The sequence below is a fragment of the Halichoeres trimaculatus genome, unplaced genomic scaffold, assembly GCF_033239565.1.
Source record: "Halichoeres trimaculatus isolate MK-OKI-2021-1 unplaced genomic scaffold, fHalTri1.1 fHalTri1_scaffold_10, whole genome shotgun sequence".
In the NCBI taxonomy this organism is placed as follows: domain Eukaryota; kingdom Metazoa; phylum Chordata; class Actinopteri; order Labriformes; family Labridae; genus Halichoeres; species Halichoeres trimaculatus.
Window position 1 is genome coordinate 31,949,496 of NW_027437187.1, and position 21,263 is coordinate 31,970,758.

Genomic DNA, 21,263 nt, shown 5'->3' on the forward strand with positions numbered 1-21,263 from the left:
GCTATGTGTCAGAAAAAAACATCCCGAGGTAGAATCCGCTACACGGACGCACTCTTGTTGTGAAAGACGCCGTTAGAAAGTCGTTAAATTCTGCTTTCTGGAGCATCAACAGCCACATACAGAGAACATGCCCAGTCTGAGGTAACCTTTCCCGGTGCTGCTACTGCCTCTTCAGCCGGCTGAAGGACGGAGCAGGACGGATAAACGCAGATGGAGAGACCGGGGAGACTGCTCTTGGTCTCCGAGCTTCGGGTCCGAAACACGGCGTATGATGTGAGCCTGAGTCGGTCCCTGCTCACCTGGAAGAGACGAGTATCTAGCCCGGTTTACCACCCCTTCAGACCCAGTAAGACCTCAGTTAACTCATCTATTTGCTCTTCACCTTTGTCGATCTGTCTGTGGGTCTGTCTGTGGGTCTGTCTGTGGGACTGTCTGTGGGTCTGTCGGCCTTCAAAACACGCGACACCATGGGAGATAAACAAAGCACATGCTAGGAGGACATGTTGGACACGAAGATAACGTTTTGACCTGTTGATAACTCACTAATAATCACTACAGAACACAATAAGTGTGATACGTGATACAGCAGTTACATAACACATCATCCTGTCTGACACACAATATGTGGAGGTCACACTGAGGCTGCAGGCAGAGGACGGCATACCAAGCCTCTTTGATACCTCTTTATAACAGCTTTCCAAACACATAACATTACTGTGAAAAACAAGACATTAGTCTGAACAGCAGTAATTATAGCTCCCACGGCAGGAGTGGGTGTAGTGACGTGGATACTGTCAAATGATCCTGCATTTTTTCTCACCCTTTGTGAAGCTGGAAGCCTGAGTCCTCTTTTTAGGAAGTTACTGATTGGTTTATGAAATGTGACTGGGCAGAGGTGGAAAGTTACAAAGTGGATTTACTGTTTTGTTTTGTTTGTTTTTTTTAAACCAAACCACTTATTACTTTAGTATCTTGACATATAGATTTGCAAATAGATTTTGGAAGCTATACATTATCATTGGAAGCTTAAATTCATATGCCACAAAGTTTCTGGTTGTGGAAGCCACAGTGTCATCAGCTTATCGTGGTACAACAATACAAGTTAAATCCAAGATAAAAGAAGAAGGTGAAAGTTGTGCATCTAGGATCAGGGGGTTACAGGTGTGTGTGTTTGTTAAAACACAGGGAAAGTGTTAGTATCCAACATGTAATGGAGAGGTTGACAGGGGTTATAATACTGAGGATTCTGAGGCTAAACGATGACATCTGTGTGTCTCATAGTAAAGTATAAACTAATAGTAGGACTCAATTAAAAGATTAATCTAATAGAGATTTTTTAAATTAATCCCGCATCAATATTTGACACGAGAAGCAACATCTTTTCGTACAAATGGATTAGAACAAATCATTGAATAGTACAAGTTTAAACAAAAGAATAATGGGTATTTTAAACCAAATATACTTTTCAAATGTAGAGTCCATTTTGAGGAACAGCTAGGGATGGGTACCAAATGAGGTACTGTAATAGGTACCGACCGAATTCTGTCAAAAGTAGCGGGTGCCGATTCATGGAAAATGCATCCTTGTGACTGTGGGGGACTGGAAGAGTAGGCGATTTTTCATGCTGGCCATGAACACAGCATTGCAAGGCTATATATTGAAGAATAAATATGTCAAATTAAAGAAATTTGAGATTTTATTACCACCAAGTTTTATTAAATTGACATTTTTTACCACATGAACACAGAAAAGAACCGGAAATTGGTACAGTTGAGCACCGATATCGATTGCCAGGTACCGGGCATCGGTACCATATTGGTTCAGTTGTGAAGGGTACCCATCCCTAGGGACAGCACTGCATTTCAAGTAGGAACTGTTTGCAAGGCTCATCCAATAAATTTAAGGGAGGGATGCACGATATTATCGGCTAAAAAAATAAAATATCGGATATCAGCCAACACTCCTAATTCCACAGATATAATAAATCGATGAATAATGGGCTGAAGTTGCAAATATTTTTTAAACTTTTTGTAGTTTTGTTTGCACAGTTCAGATTAAGCAGTCCCATATTTTGCTCCTGTTTTAAGTTTAGCTTGAATTTAAGCAGCTGTCTTCAAGGTACATTTACCACCTAAGTAATTTGCCCTGGTTGTGGGTGATATGATTTTCTCAGGAATAGCATCACCCAGCTTTCAAGTAGGATTTATCTTTTTGATTTTTTTGTTTGAAAGCAATCATCATGAATAAATATACAATTTCAAGTATGTTTTTTTTGTTTTGCTCAAGAAATGAATATTACATAACAAAAGTGATAAGAGTATGCACCATAGTACAATATGCTTCTTTCAATAAAGAAGACAGTTGATGATCTCTGCAATTATGTGCACAGAAAAATATCAGTATTGGCTAAATGAGTCGTTAAATATCAGGATATTGTGGTTCCCTTTTTCCGAGGTTTTTCCTGAACTTCTTGGCGATGCTGGTCTGAACTCACATGTCGAGCAGTTAGGTGATATCAGAGGCTAAAATTGCTCCATTGATATCCAAAATTCTTTTTTGCATAATTTGCACACGAAATGCTCTTATCCACACTTCCCTTTCCTCCTCCATTTTTTTTAGCTTAAATTTTCCACCATCTCTCTATCGCAGTTTATTGTTGTGAGGAGTGCAATACCAAACTGTGATAAAATGCATTAATTTCTTTCTAATGCAACATTTCTCTGTGATTAATTATTTTGTATTTAAGTCTTCAAGTCCCAGCCTTTGAAAAAAACCTGTCTTATTATTTTTTAAACTTTAACATTTATCATATATTTTCTCATTTGTTTCATTTTATTTTAAGTTTTTACAGCATTCAGATTAATAAGATAAAATCTCTTCATTTATATTTTGTGACTCTGGTGTTGAAGTCCTTGGTCTAGAAGGAACACAACCCTCACAAATTAGCCGATTAAGGCAGCAGTGGACCAGCAGCTTTAGTTTTCTGAGGGTTAAAAAAAACAAAAACTTTTACTTCAGTGGAGTCTGGTTGTTTCTAGTAAAAGTAAAAATGATAACGATCCAAACATTAACTGGAAGGTTTTTTTCTAAATCAATTCTCTTTGTAAAGCCATGAAGCCCTTTGACAAACAACCTGAGCGTCTCAGTGACAAAGGTAAACACATTCAAGTGGACATGCTTTGATTTATTTGCCCCGAGGATTAGTTCTGGCTGTCACAGCCTGTTAAACAGTAGCCAGTCAATCATCACCAGAAATCATCCGAGCAATACTCAACCAACCTAATAAACTTAAAGTCAGCATAATTAGAGAAGCTTAGGCACATTTTTTTGTTTTATACTAAAGAATTGCTCTGCATTATCAATAACAGTAATGAGGTAATCTTCATGTAGTGAGGACTGAAGTGTGAAAGTGACTCTGAGCATGATCACCTTCATCATCAGGACCCAAAGTTCATGTTAGATAACTCTAAGGCAAATTTACTTAAAAAGCAGATCAGACAAAGTCTGGACAGGGTTCACTGTGACCTGTTGAAGCCCCGTGATTGGATGCCTCTGACTGAACTGCACCATGGAGTTTTTTATACCTACAAGCTTGTGTTTTTTGAGTCGTTGGCTGAATTTCAATGTCCACACTCACACACTCACTGATAGTTTGGGGCTGTCCTACAGTTGAATTGCAAAGTGCGTGAGGGTACTCACGCTGACTTTCAGAGTCATTAATGCATCTTTTCTGTAAGTCAGCATATTTGCAGACTTATGGTGAGGGAATTACCAAAAGTTATTGTAATGTGATGTGAAACCATAGGAACACGGGGTTCCCGAGTGAAGCTCACAAACACGGCAGGTTAAATTAAAGCGTAACACGGAAATTGAACACACACAAGAAAACAAAATCTTATCAAGTGCTTTTGTCTTATTTTCAGTAGAAAATGCCTTTTTAGACTTAATATGCGCCACATTGACCTAACCAGTCCAGAAAAGTGTCTAATTTCAAGTTATTTAAAGACAAAATGAAGTCTGAATCACTTGTAACAAGTTAAAAAAAACCTGCCAATGGAACAAGATAATTGTTTTTTATATTAAGACATTATTCTAGTCTTCAAGGGGACATATCGTGCTGATGCCTGATTTAATACTTACATATAATATAATAAATTTGAAAACAAGACCTTTCACCCCCTGAATTTTCAAAAAATGAGATATTGTATTTTTTCTGATATCCTAGAATGAAATTTGATGCCTCTGAAAATAGGTCATTGCCATTTGGCCACGAGATTTCAACTGTCGTGACGACACGAGGATCCTTTCTTTTTATTGGAGTAATCTGATAAAGCAGCTCCTCCTCTGTGATGTCAGTTAGTCACACAACCGCCACCAAGGGATACACCCACCAAGAACCAAGTATAAACGTATAAACTATACATGTTACAGTACCGGTTTGACTCGCCACACTGAAGCGTCTTGAGATGATCTGTGTCCAGGTGGATTTTCTTCCTCCTGAGCTGCAGAACCGTCCGGGTCTGACTCGGGGTCCAATACAAAAGGACGTATCCTACACTCTGCCGTTTTATTACTGCTATCAATGCCTTACAGTGAAGTTTTGGCAAACAGCAAACTTGCTCGGTCTGCCCCATTCAATGTGGCGATTTTGTAAATACTGCCATGCTGCAAAATCCGCCCCCTGGCTCTACCCCCTCTGCCCCTCTGATAGAACTGACCAATCAGAGCACAAAGGGCTGTGACGTTGCGAGGTTACTGGAGGTCATTCTGGAAACGGAGCGTTTCAACGAAATCTTCAGAATGGCCTAAAATGAGGATATTGAGAACACTATTGTGGGGCAATGAAGGAACTAAATGACTTGTACTGAGGGCAGAAATGCTTTACAGGCATCCTAGTCTGGCATAGTGAAAAGGAGAAACAAGCATGATTTGTCTCATCATTGGCAGATTTTTTTTTACGTGTTACAAGCAATTTAGACCTTATTTTTGTCTCTAAATAACTTAAAATAAGATATTTTCCTGGACTGACCAGTCGAATGAGGCTCATATCAAGTATAACAAGACAATATTTGAATAAGACAAAAACACTTCATAAGATTTCAGTCCGAGTTATACCAATTTTAGTCTTCGCCGACTTATGCACTCTGCCACTTTCCAGGTGATCTCAGATTAAGTCCATGAGGGCTCAGGGTTAAGGGGGGGACATTGAGATTTAGTCATTACCTATGAAACAGTTGGTCTCTGACACCGTTTTCTAAACCAATCTGTTTCTTCTGTTCTCCTGGAGTGACTCAGCGTTACAGCTGATCACCGAGCAGCTGCTTGTCATCCACACCGCTTTGTGTTCCTGTCGCCATGGGAAACAGAAACACCTGCGGGGCTTGTACGTCTGAGTCAGACAGCGCTGTGTGAGTGTGTGCGTGTGTGTGATTGTGTTTCAGGTGTGAATCTTTTATGTCTGACCTGCAGCTGAGAGGAGCTTCTGCTGTCTTTATATCATTTATTTTAATAGTTTAAAGAAGTACGACTCAAATAGACTTTTGCTCTGATGTGATGCCGTGTTGTGTCGTGCCAAAACTGAACCAGGAAAGATCATATCCAGAGCAGTTACAGAGCCGTTAACACCTGAAACAACTTCCAAAGTGACCTTGAACTGAAATGTTTAGCCTCTCAATGAACGTCAAAACATTTCTAGATTCATTTTTTCAGGACACTTGGGATGATGTTAATATTTTTTTCAGTATTCTTAGTTATGAGCAAGTTAAAGAAGTGTCCAACATCTTTTGTAGGAATGAATTCCTTCTGAATTATTTAATACATACTTCACTTGTGTGGTGACTCGAGTTCTGAGCTTTGAAGGTTTTCTGTTTCTGAGTTTTGGGAGATAAAAATACACCAGGGGAGATCAAACTTACCTTGATAATTTTTACCTGATGGCTGCCAGAGCAATACAGCAACAGGCTATTTATGGAGGAGCAGCAATTTGAGCCTGAACTGAAGTTGTACCCACAATTGCACATCAAATATAGCCAACATGATAATCTATAATTTGTTTCTGTAAAAAAAGGAAAAGAGAACTCGACAAATTGTTTCTTTAAAACAGTTGATTTAAAGAAAAGTAAATAGTTACCCCAGGATGTCCAGATCTTTCAAAGTCTCAGTATGGCTCTGTGTAATAACTGAAATAAGCCTGAAGTCCATGACGCCTTATTCAATTGACAGATGATTTATCATAATTTTCTCCAATCTTGAAACAAATATTTGGGATTTTCCCAACTCTGACTCTTCAACATTAACCTAATTTTACCAAAAATTGTTTTCCTTTGAATTCCTTCTACTTCCTGAATAGCTTTAGGGAGCTACCATTTGATTTGTTCCAGGGGATGGAAACCCTGAAATGTGTTGAATACATCAACAAGGATGACCCCTGGAGTCGAGATTCTTCCTTTAGAAACTCAAAGCAGTTACAGTCTCCCAAGGCTCATAATCCAAGATAGCAACTCCCACTTCAGCAGTTAAAAAAGAATTTCGATTAGGTTTACATGAGCTGTGTCCCAATTCAGGGGCTGCAGCCTACGAAGGCTGGATTTGACAACTGGTTACGTCACAGCGGTGTGTAAAGGCTGTCCTACTTTAAAGCCTCCTCCAAAATGCGGCTAATGTGGCCAGCTTGCTTTTTCGGGTGCCGAGAAGGATGGATTCAGTGGATCCTTTGTAGCCTTACATATCCCAAGATTCATCGCGTGTGAACGCAGAAGCTGATGGACACGGCTGAACTCCAGTAGGAGTCCTGTTTTATCCGAATGTGAAGAATTTCTGGCAACAACTATGTGATTGTATTTCAAAAACATTGAAGAGGATTTTGTTTTGCTGTAGAGAAATGTTTGTTTGGACTCTTTTTTTAAGGAATATACTGAGAAAGAACAGCTTTTCTCTATAGATCTTCTTGTTATGGAAAGATTCTATGTTTATAAATGCAAAATTCTCTGGAAAAAAACTTACTTCGTGTTTGTTAATTTTTATTTTTACAGGGAATTCAGACAATACATTTAAATTATTCAGTATTCTTTAAAAAAAAGCTTGGATTTTATACTTTTTCCTTCTTTTTTATCTTTCTTTCTTTGTTTTTGATTTTGCATCTCCCCCAGCTCTTGTTGCTTAACTGTTACATGTACATGGTGGTTCTACACTCTATCAATAAAGAAAATGATAATAATAAAATAGTAAAGTAATATTTTGAAAATAATAGTTAAAAACAACCTCTTTTTAATGTAATGTTTTGGTTTACGTGTGTTTAAAAAAGGCTGACAGGTGAGGGCGGCGCTGTGTGACGTTGAAAGTGACAAACAGCAAAAACTCTGTAGACCAGACCGTCTCGATTCAGTTTGGCCTTTGCTGTCTACACAGGCTACGAAGGCCTGGTCCTCCAAAGGCTGCAGCCTTCATGGACTGCAGATCCTGAATTGGGACACAGCTTTAAACTTGTCTTTTTTGATCAGTTTAGTTGCAATGATTAGGTAATTTCTATCTGTAGATGTTTGCTCATGTTGCTTTTGCTCACAAACCATCACCTGAAAAAAGCCTGTCAACCAGCTGTGACTGACTTTTTCAGAAAACGCACCATTGCAGTATCCTGCCAGTAGGGGGCAGTGGAACAGATGACTCACTTGGGTTCACAGATGTAGCTTGTGGGAATTAGTATTATCAAAATCATGCACTCAAAGTTAAAAACAGCCGTACTTAAGCGCCTCTGAGTGTTAAATCTGTGCGTGCCAGTAAAAAAAAGGGTTAGGGTTTTCCTTTGGGGTCTTTCTGGTTGAACCTTACTCTGTGCGATTGTTTTTCGTAACTCTCACGTTCTCCTGCAGGGTTTTGTGTTCCTCCTTTCCCTCGTCAACAAGACTCAGGTAGGAGATCTGAGCTCCCATGATGCAGTGGGCCTCCTCCACCTGCTGGCTGCAGGTTTAGTGGTTGTGATGCTGCTGTTAGACCATGTTTCTGTGTTTGATGTCGGAGCTAAAAACTCTGATTGAACCTGAGGTTATGTTCCAAAATGATGATGAGAATTTATTTTGATTCAGACAAATTTAATTTACTCCTCAAAGTCTGAACTTTATGTTCCTTTCGATCTTAAATTTATTATTTCTTGACTCAAATGTTATTAAAGATTCATGAGAGTCACATTTTGTAATAAACCTCAGAAGAGTAGTTAGAGCCAGTTCTGCTGCTGGTTTCCATCAAATCTGGTAGAAACATGCTGTCCTCCTCCTCCTCGGTGCTGTGTAGTTTGGCTGAATAGTTTTAGTAACTCTACTCTACTGCTTTAGTTTAGTTGGAGTTCATATGAATGTTGTTAAATTTGTCTAAAGAAATATTTATCTTGATATTGCAGGATATCTTCTGCCTCTCTCAGATTTCTTTTTTATTTTTGTTTGAGGTGGGGTCTCAGCTTCCTAACAAAGTTTGGAATGAGCAACCCAAAAGAGAGACCCCGATCAGGCCACAATCCCAAGTACACTGTAAACCCCAAAGTTCAAATTACTCATTTAGATAAGGTTTGAAAACTGAAAACTTGTTAGTAAGTTCATTTTACTCAAAATTTCTGAGTTTTCAGTGTTGAAAACTGATGATTTCTGAGTAGATTTAACTATTGTTATTGTTTAAGTAAGCACAACTTAAAATCATTAGTTTCTGTGGCTGTGTTTTGTAACCTTGAGTGAGCAGGGAACGCAGTCCATATGAGACCCTGCTGTACTTCTAGACGTGCAGCAGTGGGTGGCACTGGTTGTCAGTGCTTCACATGACACAGACTGTTTGTCCGTGCGTCACAGCATGGGCCAGCTTTCGGTGCTCCACGTGGTGTGGACTGGCTGTCTGCGTCCAAAATAATGAATATATCTTTTATATTTTCAAAATTGGCCTAAATAGCATGATAGTCCAGTCAAACATTTCATTTATTAATATATTAACCATTAGGCATACTGCAAAATTCAGTAGGTACAAGACCCTGTGCCATGGAGCACAGACCACCAGTCAGTGCCGTGGGGCTCAGACAACCTGTGCCCCATGAAGAACAATATTTCAATGTACAGCAGGGTCTCATATCTACTGCCTTCCCTCCTCACTCACGGCTAATAAAGTTATGAAATTAGAGCTGATTTTTGTTGTGACTGCGTTTGAAACCATGAGTGAGGAGGGAACGCTGTGGATATGAGACCCAGCTGGTCTTCAAAATGTTATTTAATTTAGTTTTTTAGATCTGCTTCAATTTTTTATCATAAAATTTACCTAATTCACAAAGCAATTTTATTGATATCTTATCTTTAAGTTTTGAGTAAGGTCAGCTTATTATGTTTTACAGTGATATGCAACATTTTTTAACATAACTTAATATTTTAATTTGTAACAAATAAGCATCAGGTTGATTTGATTAAAGACATTTGGTAGAATGATTTTCAATAATAATTTTAACTTTTTAAGATGTTCAGTTAAATTAACTTAAGTTTCATATTTCATTACTTTGTTTTTTTTTAAGGTAACCGGTTCACAAGTATTTTTCAAGTGAACTCAACTTGTCCAGGTTTACAGTGTACTTAGACTGTTGGACATGTTGAATTTTCACATTTCTTAATGTGGAAAAGGAATTATCGTTAGGTTTAATGTTCTGTCTGGAGAAAAGCATAAATTTAAACTTAAGGGGATCAGCGTCAATTGGAAACCAACCAAAGTTTATACCTGTAAAGTAAAATCACTCCATAACTGTGAAAGAGCATCACTGTATGAAGCTGCACAGAAGTACAAAATGATATCATCAGCATAAAGATAAAACTTACAATCATTTGACTTGTCTCCAGTGTCATTAGTGTACAGAAAAAGATAGGAGGTCCAAGGAACAATCTATGGGGGACTCCTTTATCGACTTCGGTGAAAGATGATTTTGCATCGTCTGCAGTTATTGCTCGAGCTCTGTTAGTTAATTAGTTATTAGGCCAGTCACACACACTGTTATCAAGACCAATGGGGAAGAATCTGTGCAATAAAACAGAGTTGTCAACTGTGTCAAAGGCCTCTGATAGGATTCACAGCACGTTGCAGAAACTGCAAGTTTCTATGTTTTTTTTTTTTTTTAATAAAGAAAATTAGACTCAATATGCGCTGTGTTCACATGACAAGTCCAGAAAAACATCTTATTTCAAGATATTAAAAGACAAAAATGATGCCTGAATGGCTCGTGTGTATGAAGTCGTTATTCTTATTTTAGAAAATTTGACAAGCACATTTTTTGTTGATGCAGAGTCACTACAGAAAAAAAGAGCAACTACTGACAAAAGTTTTGACACAACAAATCAAACTTGGGGCCAATGCTGAGTCGGTTTATCGGTGATCTGTGTGAGGTCTTTGTTGACGGTGAAAAAACAGACAAGTAGATCTGTGTGTCTCACACTCCTCCACTCTTTAGATGTCTGTCGTCTCACAGTACGTCTTTATTTTTACATTAACTAATGGACTCCTCGAGGGTCACATCACTCGCTAACACTGAGGCTCTGTCTCTTCAGTTTACTCATCCATGATCCAAATGTTCTCTTCCTCGCTGAAGTGTCTTTGTGCTCAAGACGCTGAGGCTGAGAAACTGTGTTTGTGTTTTTGTTCAGGTGTTTGTCGCAGCGTGCCAGTGTCAGAGATCATCTCTGTCCGAGAGGAAGAAGAGGAGACCGGCAGCAGACGGAGAAAAGACGATGGCAGCTGGAAGAAGATCAAAGAAAGAGAGGGGAAGGACTGCAGGCAGGCCTTCACAGGTAAACACACCTGGACGCAGGTGGGAGACAACATCTGGAAACACATGTGTAAAAGCTGAGGAGGACACTTCATCCAGGAAGCAGATCAGTGAAACAACAACGACAAAATACACCTGTGGAGTCACCTGTTAAACAAAAGCACAGCTGGAACGCCCAGAGGTTATCGATCAGAAAGAAACACCTGGAGACATTTCTGTAGCAGAGGACACACCTGTAAACATATTTATAATCCACCTGTTTGTGAAATAAAGACACGTAAGAAACGCCTAAAAGCAAAAGAAACACACCTGGAGTCATAATAAACGTGAGTAAAAAGTAAAAGCATGACTAGAATTTGAGACAAAGTACAAAAAAAAAATCTATGAATGCTGCCAAAAATCTGGAAACACATGGTGGATACATCTGATACAATCCTAGAATAATACTGAAATTGCTTTAAGCCCATGTGTTAACACACCTGTAGAGCTCTGAAGTCTGCCTGGTTAATGAAAAACATGGGACAGTAAAAGATCCTGAGCAGTTTCAGAATCAGAAATACTTTATTTATCCCAAAGGGGAAATTACATGTCAGTTTCATATCTTCCGAGAAAAATAAAAAGACAGTGACATGTGATGTTGGGAGTACAGGAGTGGGGGGACATAGATGTGAAAATGAATACAGGGGAAGAAGAGAAGAAGAAAGCAAATTCCAGACTAAGATCCTGCATGGGGGCTTGGGGGGGTCACAGTGTGAAATTAGGAAAAAAACACCTCAACACATAAGCACATCGTCACCCTATTAAAACAGTAGCCTTATTTATTTTTCCAAGTTTTTTTTCAACTCACCCAGACTCAACAATGTCTCTGCCGTTTGATGATGACAAGGCCACGGTTGTTGCCATGGTGATGACCTCGAAGAAAGTGAGGAGGAATCAAAGTTACTGACTCGTGTTTGTGTCTGCAGTGATATACGTGGAGAGGGGTCGGCAGCACCGCTGGCGGTGTGCTGAGGTCACCTTCACCTGTCCAGAGGAGGCGCTGTGCCAACGCTGGGTCTGCAGCATCAGAGAACAGCTCGCCACCATCAGTAAGACATGACCCATGCTGCCCGCTTTAGGACTTTTTTTTCGTTTTTATTTCCTAGTTTTTTTTTATTTTGTTGAACTATCAGAGGTTGGGGAAGTTATGAGCATGAGGAAAACCAATATGTACAATCTACATAAACACACATATTCAGTAAACAGTCCGTACTGTTCAGTGTAGGTTTCCTCTTACTCTGTATGTGCTCTTTTTCTTTGCATTCCACGTGGCAGTATCTAAACAACCACATTGTTTTCCAGCCTGGCTAACTCAGGTCCTTTCTTTAGATACTAGGGATGGAATGGTTCACAAAATCCACGGTTCGGTTCTTATCACAATTTTGTGGTCACTGTTTTCAGTTCGGTTTGGTGTACATTGTTGTTGTTTTAAACACCCCAAATTACCATATACCCTAATAATCCACCATTAACAAATTATTGTATTGTCCTGAAAAACCCAAAAGAATGAGGCTGTTCCCATTTAAAACATCATTAAAGCTAAGTGAATGCCAACCCCTCAGTAAGGAAAGTCACTATTGGCTGTCCCAGAAGTCGCTAAAAGCCACTAAATGATGCTGCCGTCTAATTTGCATAATAACCTATTTGCATGTAATTGTCATGGACTCTGTAGGAGAGAGAAATAAGGTGGGAGAGACAGAAAGCAGGTAAAACACAACATCATATATAGGTTTGGAACTACAAATTAACTTTCTTCTGTCCATTCTTTTTTTTAATGTCTGAATATCAACCCTCCTCCTTTATCTGGGCTGAGGCAGAAGTGACTTTAATGAGACACACACTTACATAATTTCATCTGCTGGGAGTTAGGAGGACTGTCTGTGTTTTGGATAGGGAAGGAACTCACGCACACTGACCATTCAGGAGATCAAAAAACGCTCCAACGTCAGACTCTAAACTCCAGAAAAGTTGCAAGAATTGTCATCTTTAGAAAAACTTACCAGAGGGGTCTGAAAAGTCATTAAATGTAGCAACAAAGTCTCTAAGTTGGCAAAACTGAGTCATGGTTTTATCCTCCACTTTCTTACCGCCTTCATCAGAGCCCACACTGAATCTAAAGCAGAAGACACACCGCCACAGGTACAACCTTTAACTCTGTCTTCTCTGCTCGTCATGTAAACAACACACACGCTTCCCCATAAAGTGTCCTGCTGTACTCCTTTACCTCGAGTAAAGAAGAAAAAAAAGAAAAACATGAACCGAACGAAGCACATGCATCCTGGATTTTTTTCTTAAATCATTCCATCCCTATTAGATACTCAGGCTTTGGCTTATGAAACGGTACTTGGTACTACAGGAGGAATTCGGTCAGTACCTTTAAAAGTACCTAATTCGGTACCCATCCCTGGGATCCAGATATTGATACCTGTTTATACATGTGGGACATTTGAAAGTCTGGATTCAGGAAGTCAGGATTGTGGGATCTTGATGCTAACTTTGGTGCGATTTTTACCAGAAACTGTCCATACTGTAATGTTGTTATCATTCACAGCGAGCAGACCCAAACACCTGCTGGTCTACATCAACCCATACAGCGGGAAGAAACAGGGCAAACACATCTACGAGCAGAAGGTGGCGCCGATCTTTGCTCAAGCAGGCGTCTCCACAGACGTCATCGGTAAGTCACGTCATCACTTGCTTATTCTTCATCCTCTTGGGTCATGAACTGGACATCTGAGGTGTTATGTGTGCATGTGTTTTCAGTGACGCAGTACGCCAACAATGCCAGAGATCACCTGAGGACGGAGGCGGAGCTGAAGAAGTTTGATGGGTGAGGATCTGTGGATCAACAGCCCACATAGGTGATAATGTTTCCTAAAAGCTCCTGCTAACACCTGACTCTGCTCCTGCCTCAGGGTGGTGTGTGTCGGAGGAGACGGCATGTTCAGTGAGATCATCCACGGCCTGATCTGGAGGGTGCAGATAGATGGCGGCGTTGATCCCAACTGTCCCGATGAAACTCTCGCTCCCTGCTCGCTGCGCATTGGAATCATTCCTGCAGGTCAGAGAGCCTCAAACGAGTCTTTAATTTTAGGGTAAACTGGTTTTATTTCATGTTCGTTCACCCAAGATGGAGAAAGTGAGGTCTGCTGAGGTTGTAAAGGTTTTTTCTTTCACTGCTGGTTGGCCATTAAAAAGTTAACTAGACTCTTAAGGAGGTTTAAAAGGGTTTAAACAGGCAGGAGAGGGTCATAGAGAAGCTTATAGGATCCCTGCATGAGAATGTTTTAATTTGAGTTAAAGGGCGAATTTCAGGTTAAAGACAACTGTTAAGAAATTGATAGGAAAGTAACTTAAAAATCAATATCCTGAAAGAAATTCTTAAATTAATAAACCACAGGCTCTCCTGGAGATGTTTTAGTACAGGTTTTGTTCTTCGGCGTTATAAAATGGCACTTGAATGTGACATCTCAATTGGGAGTCCTGCTGCTTTTGCCTCCGTTTAACATTAAAAAACATGGATCCAACTGTCATTCCTGTCAATGAAAAGGAAGAAAATCTTTATTACTTTTCATATGATGGTCCTCAGGGTTGTAATTATGAGCCTGTTAGGAAAGATAGAGACCGGGAACGGGGCAGGATTAGTAGGAATAACAGGTGTAAGAAAACAGTGGAGTTGTGGTGTGAGGAGGAGCAGGTGTCCCGGTGAGTGAGGCCTGTTAGCTAGTGATATGTAGCCTAATGTTGTGTTCACATCAGCGTATTTTAAGTTTGAAATCAGATGTGCTGACTCAAAAAAAATAAGTAGTATGAGTAAGAAGTAGTATGCTTAAAGCAACGCGATTTGACCCGTCATGATAAAGCCCATAGAGAGAAAGACAGAGAGGTCTTTAGCCCCGTTTCCTACAAGCAGTCCGGTTTGGACCAGTACGATTTGGTACGGGTTGGCTTGGTTAAGCTTGGTGCTGTTTGTTTCCACAGCCAACCGTGTCCCCTCGTGATAGGCGGCATGTAAGCCACCTTCCAAGATCTGGTTTAGTTTGGCGCCTTTATGGAAGGGTGCCAAAAAGTGGGACGGCTCATCTCAGTTATTTGGGGGATCTGTCCCGGGATCAGTCAGTGGAAGCGCCGTAAAATGTGTGCATTACCGAGACGAACCGACCACTTGGTGGAAATGGGGCTTAACAGAGGTCTATCCACTGATCTAGAGTCAGAAAATCAAGACTTAACTACGGTGCTAAGCCCCCGTTTCCGTCAGGTTGAGTCTCTGGCTGAATCTCTGGCAATCCCTGTTTACATCTCTCACTGGGAGCCTGGCTATAGGCTGCTGCTGGTGAAGCTGGAGCTGTCTGTATTGATGGGGCAGCAGCCGCATCAGTCTCACCCATACCTGGCTCCGGTTTCCCATCCTGAACTCCATCCATAGACTCTATAGAACAGACTCCATCATATCAATCTACCTGTAAAAAATGGGCACCACAGACAACTGCATTTTTTTGTGACCGATGCAGAAATAAAGTCTCGTCTTTTCAGCTGTACAAAACAAGTCTGAGCACGAAAGCCTGTCCTGTTAAGCTAGTATTTCTGCATCCATCCATCCATCCATCCATCCATCCAAACACACTTTAATCATCTTAATGGATGGTCAAATTAAATAATACTTTGGAAGAAAGACAATAAACACGACCCATTATGCCCAATCTCACCCATGACAACCTGTTTTTCACACTTGCCTCTTCTGTTATGTCAAATGAAGCAATGCTGGCAAAAAAAGTTCTTAACAGCTATACCAAAAACAGCAACTTCTTCCTCGAAATGTGTGCCTTTTCTATTGAATAACATATAAAATCAGTGATTAAATTATCCTACTGCTGTTATCAGACAATGTTAAGTGTTAATGAAACAAAAAAATTTACCTGCAATATGCTCTTTAATGGGACAATGGGTTGTTTGTGTTACGTAAAGACCAACCGTTTCAAATAGGCTGCAGCTCCTTGTTGAGGTTGAATTCATGTTTTTATCTATTTATTTATTTGTTTGGTAGGTCTGGCACCTTCAGCTTCCTGTTTGTATAAATAGAAATGCAGATAATGATGTGGCCTGGTTTCTCACTTTGTTCTTTTTTTACTTTCATTTTTGTCGTCTGCTCTTTTTGTTAGAGCGCTCTATAAATAAAATGCTTTGAATAAATAAAACACAGATACATCCCCTGTGTTTCACACACTTAAACACACACACACACAGAGTCATCAGAGAGTTATTATTCCCCTCTGCAGCAGCAGAAGCCGCTCTCCTTTTAAATTAAGGCTGCGGGTTTGTGTTTGTGAACATGTTGCAGTTCATAAATTAAATGTATCGAAGCTGTTTAAGCATTCGATGTTTTTTGTGCATATGTTTTTTGTTAATGAGGGCTGGTCAGAAAGTTGATGAAGTTTCCTCTGACAGAAGATTTGTTTGTTTCAGGTTCGACAGACTGCATCTGCTTCGCCACTGTGGGCACAAACGACCCCGTGACCTCTGCGCTGCACATCATTGTCGGTCAGTCTCATCAGTTCAAAACACAAGACTTGCATGATTAAAACTGACAAGAACTCAAGAGTTTTACCTTTCAGTTTTGTTTGAATTATTCCTTTTTTTCCTTCATTGAAGTCACAAAATTATTAAACCTAATATACACACACTTCTGCTGTCTGTGCTGTCATACTGCCATCTAGTGTTGATATTTAGAAACACCTGTTTGAGCTCTTTGAAGCAGTGTTTTAGTATAGATTGGAATAGAAAATACTTTATTTATCCCTGAGGGGAAATTCAGGAGGAGTCACTGCAGCAATCCAGAAAACAAAAGTAAGAAAGTGTATAGAAAGTGCAAAAAGGTCCATAAGAAAATAGATGCTGACAGCTTGTCCATCATTCTCCAGTTCAGCCAGCCTCCACCTCCACAGGGTCCAGGACTGAGCTTCTTCAGCAGTCTGTTCAGTCTCTGTCTCCTGGATCCTGTCTGCAATGTAGCATTGGTGTCTGGTGTGCTCCATTAGCCATGTCTGTGAAAAGCATGATGCTACTCTGCCTTCTGCTATTCCCTCTGTTGCTGGGTTAGCATGGCTAGCTTGTCCATCTTATTGGAGATAGATCTTACGTTCCCAATAACAATGGATGGAAGGACAGGTCCATGTCATCACTTCTTAACTCTCACCTGAGAACCAGCACACCTTCCTCACATCCTTCTCCTCACCTTGTGGGAAACATCAGGCCTTGCACCAGTTAGCATTGACATGCTACAGGCTGCTAACAGCTGATTTCATATGTAAACAATGCAGCTATGGTTACATGTAGGAACTCCAGACAAACAGGAGAAAAGTAATAAAAATATCACAGGAGACAAAACCAGTTTGGTGTCCCTGACCAACAAATGAGCCATACAAAGTAATGACCCACTCCAAATGCAAAGATAAGCTGCTGATACAGGCAGCCACAACCAACAGTTTCCCTTTTTACTTTTAGTAGTGAGTTTATTCTGAATGATTCTAGGTGTGTTAAATGTGTGTGTTGATTTTTGTGTTTAGGAGACTCTCAGCCGATGGACGTTTGCTCGGTTCACCACAACAACACCTTCCTGCGGTACTCTGTCTCCCTGCTGGGTTACGGCTTTTATGGCGATGTTTTAACTGACAGTGAGAGGAAGAGATGGATGGGACCAGCCCGATACGACCTTTCAGGTAAAAACGCAGTATGCTTTCAAACATTAGATACAGTTCATGATAACAAAACCACAACTTTAGAGACGTCAAAGAGGAGGTGGCTGTCGCAAAGGCTGCAGAGAGAAGCTCTGAGGAAGAAGTTTCATAAATGAGCTGGAAATGTTTCCTCTTGTTTTCTGAGGGCGGGGGGCAAAGAAAGAAAATGAGACTGATTTAAAAAAAAAACTCAAGTTAAAGCTGAAGAAAACATGAGAATTTAATCACAAGGTTACTTTTAAGTATTGCCAAGGCATGATGGGATCATCCTAAACTCGACATATACAGCAGAGCAAAAAAGTATTTAGTCAGCCACTGATTTTTACAAATTCCCCTACGAAGAAAGATGAGAGAGGTCTGCAATTTTCATCAGAAGTAAACTTCAACTTTTGAGAGACAAAATGAGAAAAAAATCCAGGAAATCACATTGTAGGGTTTTTAAAGAATTCATTTGTTAATTATGATGGAAAATAAGTATTTGGTCAAAAACAAACAAGCAAGATTTCTGGCTCTGACAAACCTGTAACTCTGGTCCTGATACTTTTTTTTGCCCCACTGTAGATGTACAGAGCTGAGTACAGTTGGAGCACTGCATGAATAGACTTCATTATATGAGGTGGTTTTATTTCAAAGCTGTGACTCCTCCAGGTCTGAAAATGTTCCTGACTCATCACTACTACGAGGGAACCGTGTCCTACCTGCCAGCCAAAGGCATCATGGGAACCCCGAGGGATGCCGCCAAGTGTCGGTCCGGGTGAGAGAGATTTCCTAAGACTGTGTTTGATCTGTTCAGCAGACAAATCTAACCTCCACACAACCTTCACTTTTACTTCCTTTTCAGCTGAAATGACAGATTCACTGTTTAACTCAATAGTTGTTTAAATCCTTGGCAAATAACATCAATGTGTCTGTAAATTTCCAGCTGTGCTGTTTGTCAACACAACGGGCAGCTGCTTGCAGAGAGAGCTGAGAAGTATGAGATGGAGGAAGCGTCTGAAAGCGGTGAGTTCAAACAAATCAACCTCTCAAGCTTAAAGGGGCTGTGAGGAGTCTCCAAGCATGTGCTTCCAGCATGTCTAGGTCTCAATGACAACACCACACCGGCTGACAAAGTTTAGTAGTGAGAAGAGATAAAACACAGAGATGTGTGTTTTTCTCTGCTAAAAACGATGACGTGATTAATTTTGTAGTGATGGTGGACACAGGAGCCGAACTGTCAGACAGAAAAAAGACAGAAGAGCAGGAGAAAAGAGAAACAGGAGACTGATACCGCCCGAGCTAGAGGCTAACTAGCCTTTAGCTCGGGCTGTATCACTCTATAACACAGGGGCTAAACTGTTTGTGCTAATGTTCATTCCAACCCACATGCAGCAGTCACACAGATTGTATGCTGGATTAATCTAAAGTCGTGTAGTGGGGTAAGGAGTTAAAGTCCATGTTTGGGGTGTTTTGGTTCCAGAGAGTGACGGTGACTGGAGGACCATCCGAGGGAAGTTCTTGGCCATAAACGCTGCCAGTATGAGCTGTGCTTGTCCTCGCAGCCCCAAAGGCCTCTCACCTGCTGCTCACCTGGCTGACGGCACCACGGACCTCATCCTGGTGCGAAAATGTTCCCGCTTTGACTTCCTCAGACACCTTCTCCGACACACCAGCAAAGACGACCAGGTAGAAAACCAGACAAAGCCTCTCCTCAGCTCTCACATGATTTTAACTATCCTGTTCAGTCTGCAGACGCCTGGTAGAGTTATACACCTGTCTCTCTGATTCTAGTTCGACATGACGTTTGTCGAAGTCCAACGGGTTCGCCGCTTCCGCTTCACACCGCGTCACTGCCAGAGTGACTCGGATCTGGAGCTGGATCTGCGGGAGACCGGCAAGAGACAGATCTTCAGTCAGATATGCAGAGACCACCCGGCTTGTGGCTGTGCTCCCGCCTACAGCAGCTGGAACTGCGATGGCGAGATCCTGACACACACAGCCATCGATGTCAGGTACTGCGATCCTCTGAGGTTTATCTCTCGTGTGAAATACTTTCACGTAGGATGAATTTAAACTCAAAATTATTTTTAATTTGTTTCCAGAGTGCACTGCCAGTTGATCAAGCTGTTTGCACGAGGGATCGAAGAACCAACCGTGTTCGAGGATCTCACCAACCCCTGTGCAATATAAACCCGACCCCTCTTTAGTCCCTGCAACACTGGAGTCTCCTTAATGTTTGTAACCTCTGCACACTTCACTGCTGTTGCTGCCAACATTAATACTCATCACATTGGCTGTTACATGATATCAAAAACAAAATGTAGGAAGTGAAGTTTAAACATCCTCAGAAGCTGAAAATATTTCCTCTGGAAGCCAATCATGAGCACATCGACCCTGAGAGGGAGGATTCAGAGGTAGGGTTCAGGATTTGTCCCTAGAGACAGTCTGGGTGTACAGTTTTAATAATTGCAGGGTGTCTGGCATCTTAAATATTCTTATTTTTAAGTTCTGATGATGCAAATAATCATGACTTGATGATCTTGCGGCATGACAGTTGACAAACTGCTGGATGGGTGTCCACTTCCTGGGGTTGCACAAAAGTGATGCCAAAATAATTACAGAGCTCAAAGCTGACTTGACACACAAAAACACACACATTTAGCTTGTGTTTATGTTTTCTTTCCACGTTTTCTTTCCACTTTCCTCCCCGACACTGTTGATCCTGTGCACACAGAGTTGCTTAAGACTCATTGGTTGACACAGCTGTCAATCATGTCAGTATCAAATAATGAACAGAGAATTAGCTCCTTAAAGAAATGATCACATGGATGTAATTTAGCACAAAAAATAACTAACAGTAGACGATGCTTTTATTGTTCAGCGCCTATCTGTTAATATGGAGGTGAGCTATACTGCAGCCAGCCAGCAGAGGGAGCTCTAAATGTTCAGCTTCACTTTTTTAAGCTGTCAAAGCCACTACAGATTACTTCAGATTAATTTATGACTCTGACTTGTACTTTTTCTGTAAACCATGTGACCTGGACTCGTAGGTGGTTTGACTTGCACTCAGTTCAGTGATATTACTTATTTTACACCAGCTTGTCAACCTGTGTTAACTCAGACTTCTCCAGGTCTTTTTGGAGATTCGACTCTGACTTGTCTCAACTTCAAAGTTGTTACACACATTAAAACTTTTTGCACTATTAGATCATTTTGACTCAATAAAACTCTGAGCTGTTCTTAGATTAAGGATTACCTGTTACATATTTTAAAGATGCCAGACACCTGTGAGTCCTTTAAGGAGGGTCATGTGATCAGTGAGGATCAGCAGCTGTTTCACGTTCCAAACACTGTAAATGAGGTGGAAGCAGGAAGTGAACAAAGTTTTGCGTCAGGATTCTTGATTCCTGCTCAGTATGCAAGCAAACTCAAACTGCTGCTTCTGTGGAGAGTATCTGTCTTCAGTATGAACAGAGGATAGAGCCATTACTTCACATTTCTCTCAGTTTGATGTGATACTGTGAAATTTGTTCATCTTGTGTCGTAAAAGCGCGAAATATTTATATAAATCTTTCTCAAATTATGCAAGATTCAAAAACAAAGAAAAGGAAACTGAAGAAGTGGTTTCCAGTCTGGGATCAGGATTCTCTCAAGTGGCTAAAAAAAAGTCTGGTGTTTGGTTTCACTCCTTGCATTTTGTGTTATACTTAAGTTTTGGACCAAATTACTTCACAAAG

At 40.6% G+C, this 21,263-nt stretch overlaps 1 protein-coding gene across 1 annotated transcript; it reads left to right on the top strand.

Annotated features, from left to right (window-relative positions):
- Positions 1-20,478, top strand: cerk (ceramide kinase). The gene is made up of 13 exons (XM_074677627.1): positions 1-346; positions 10,653-10,796; positions 11,740-11,862; positions 13,365-13,490; positions 13,577-13,643; positions 13,729-13,874; positions 16,277-16,351; positions 17,377-17,529; positions 18,196-18,301; positions 18,470-18,549; positions 19,007-19,212; positions 19,318-19,538; positions 19,629-20,478. Exons 1-13 carry the CDS (start codon positions 211-213, stop codon positions 19,714-19,716), a joined length of 1,671 nt encoding a protein of 556 aa, XP_074533728.1. The 5' UTR covers positions 1-210; the 3' UTR covers positions 19,717-20,478.
- Positions 20,479-21,263: the final 785 nt, after the last annotated feature.

Excerpts from the sequence above, each read along its gene's own strand:
- cerk (XM_074677627.1), top strand. The coding sequence starts at position 211 with ATGGAGAGACCGGGGAGACTGCTCTTGGTCTCCGAGCTTCGGGTCCGA. Across the intron at positions 347-10,652 it reads TTACCACCCCTTCAGACCCA|GTGTTTGTCGCAGCGTGCCA; the intron begins GTAAGACCTCAG and ends GTTTTTGTTCAG. Across the intron at positions 13,644-13,728 it reads GAGCTGAAGAAGTTTGATGG|GGTGGTGTGTGTCGGAGGAG; the intron begins GTGAGGATCTGT and ends CTCCTGCCTCAG.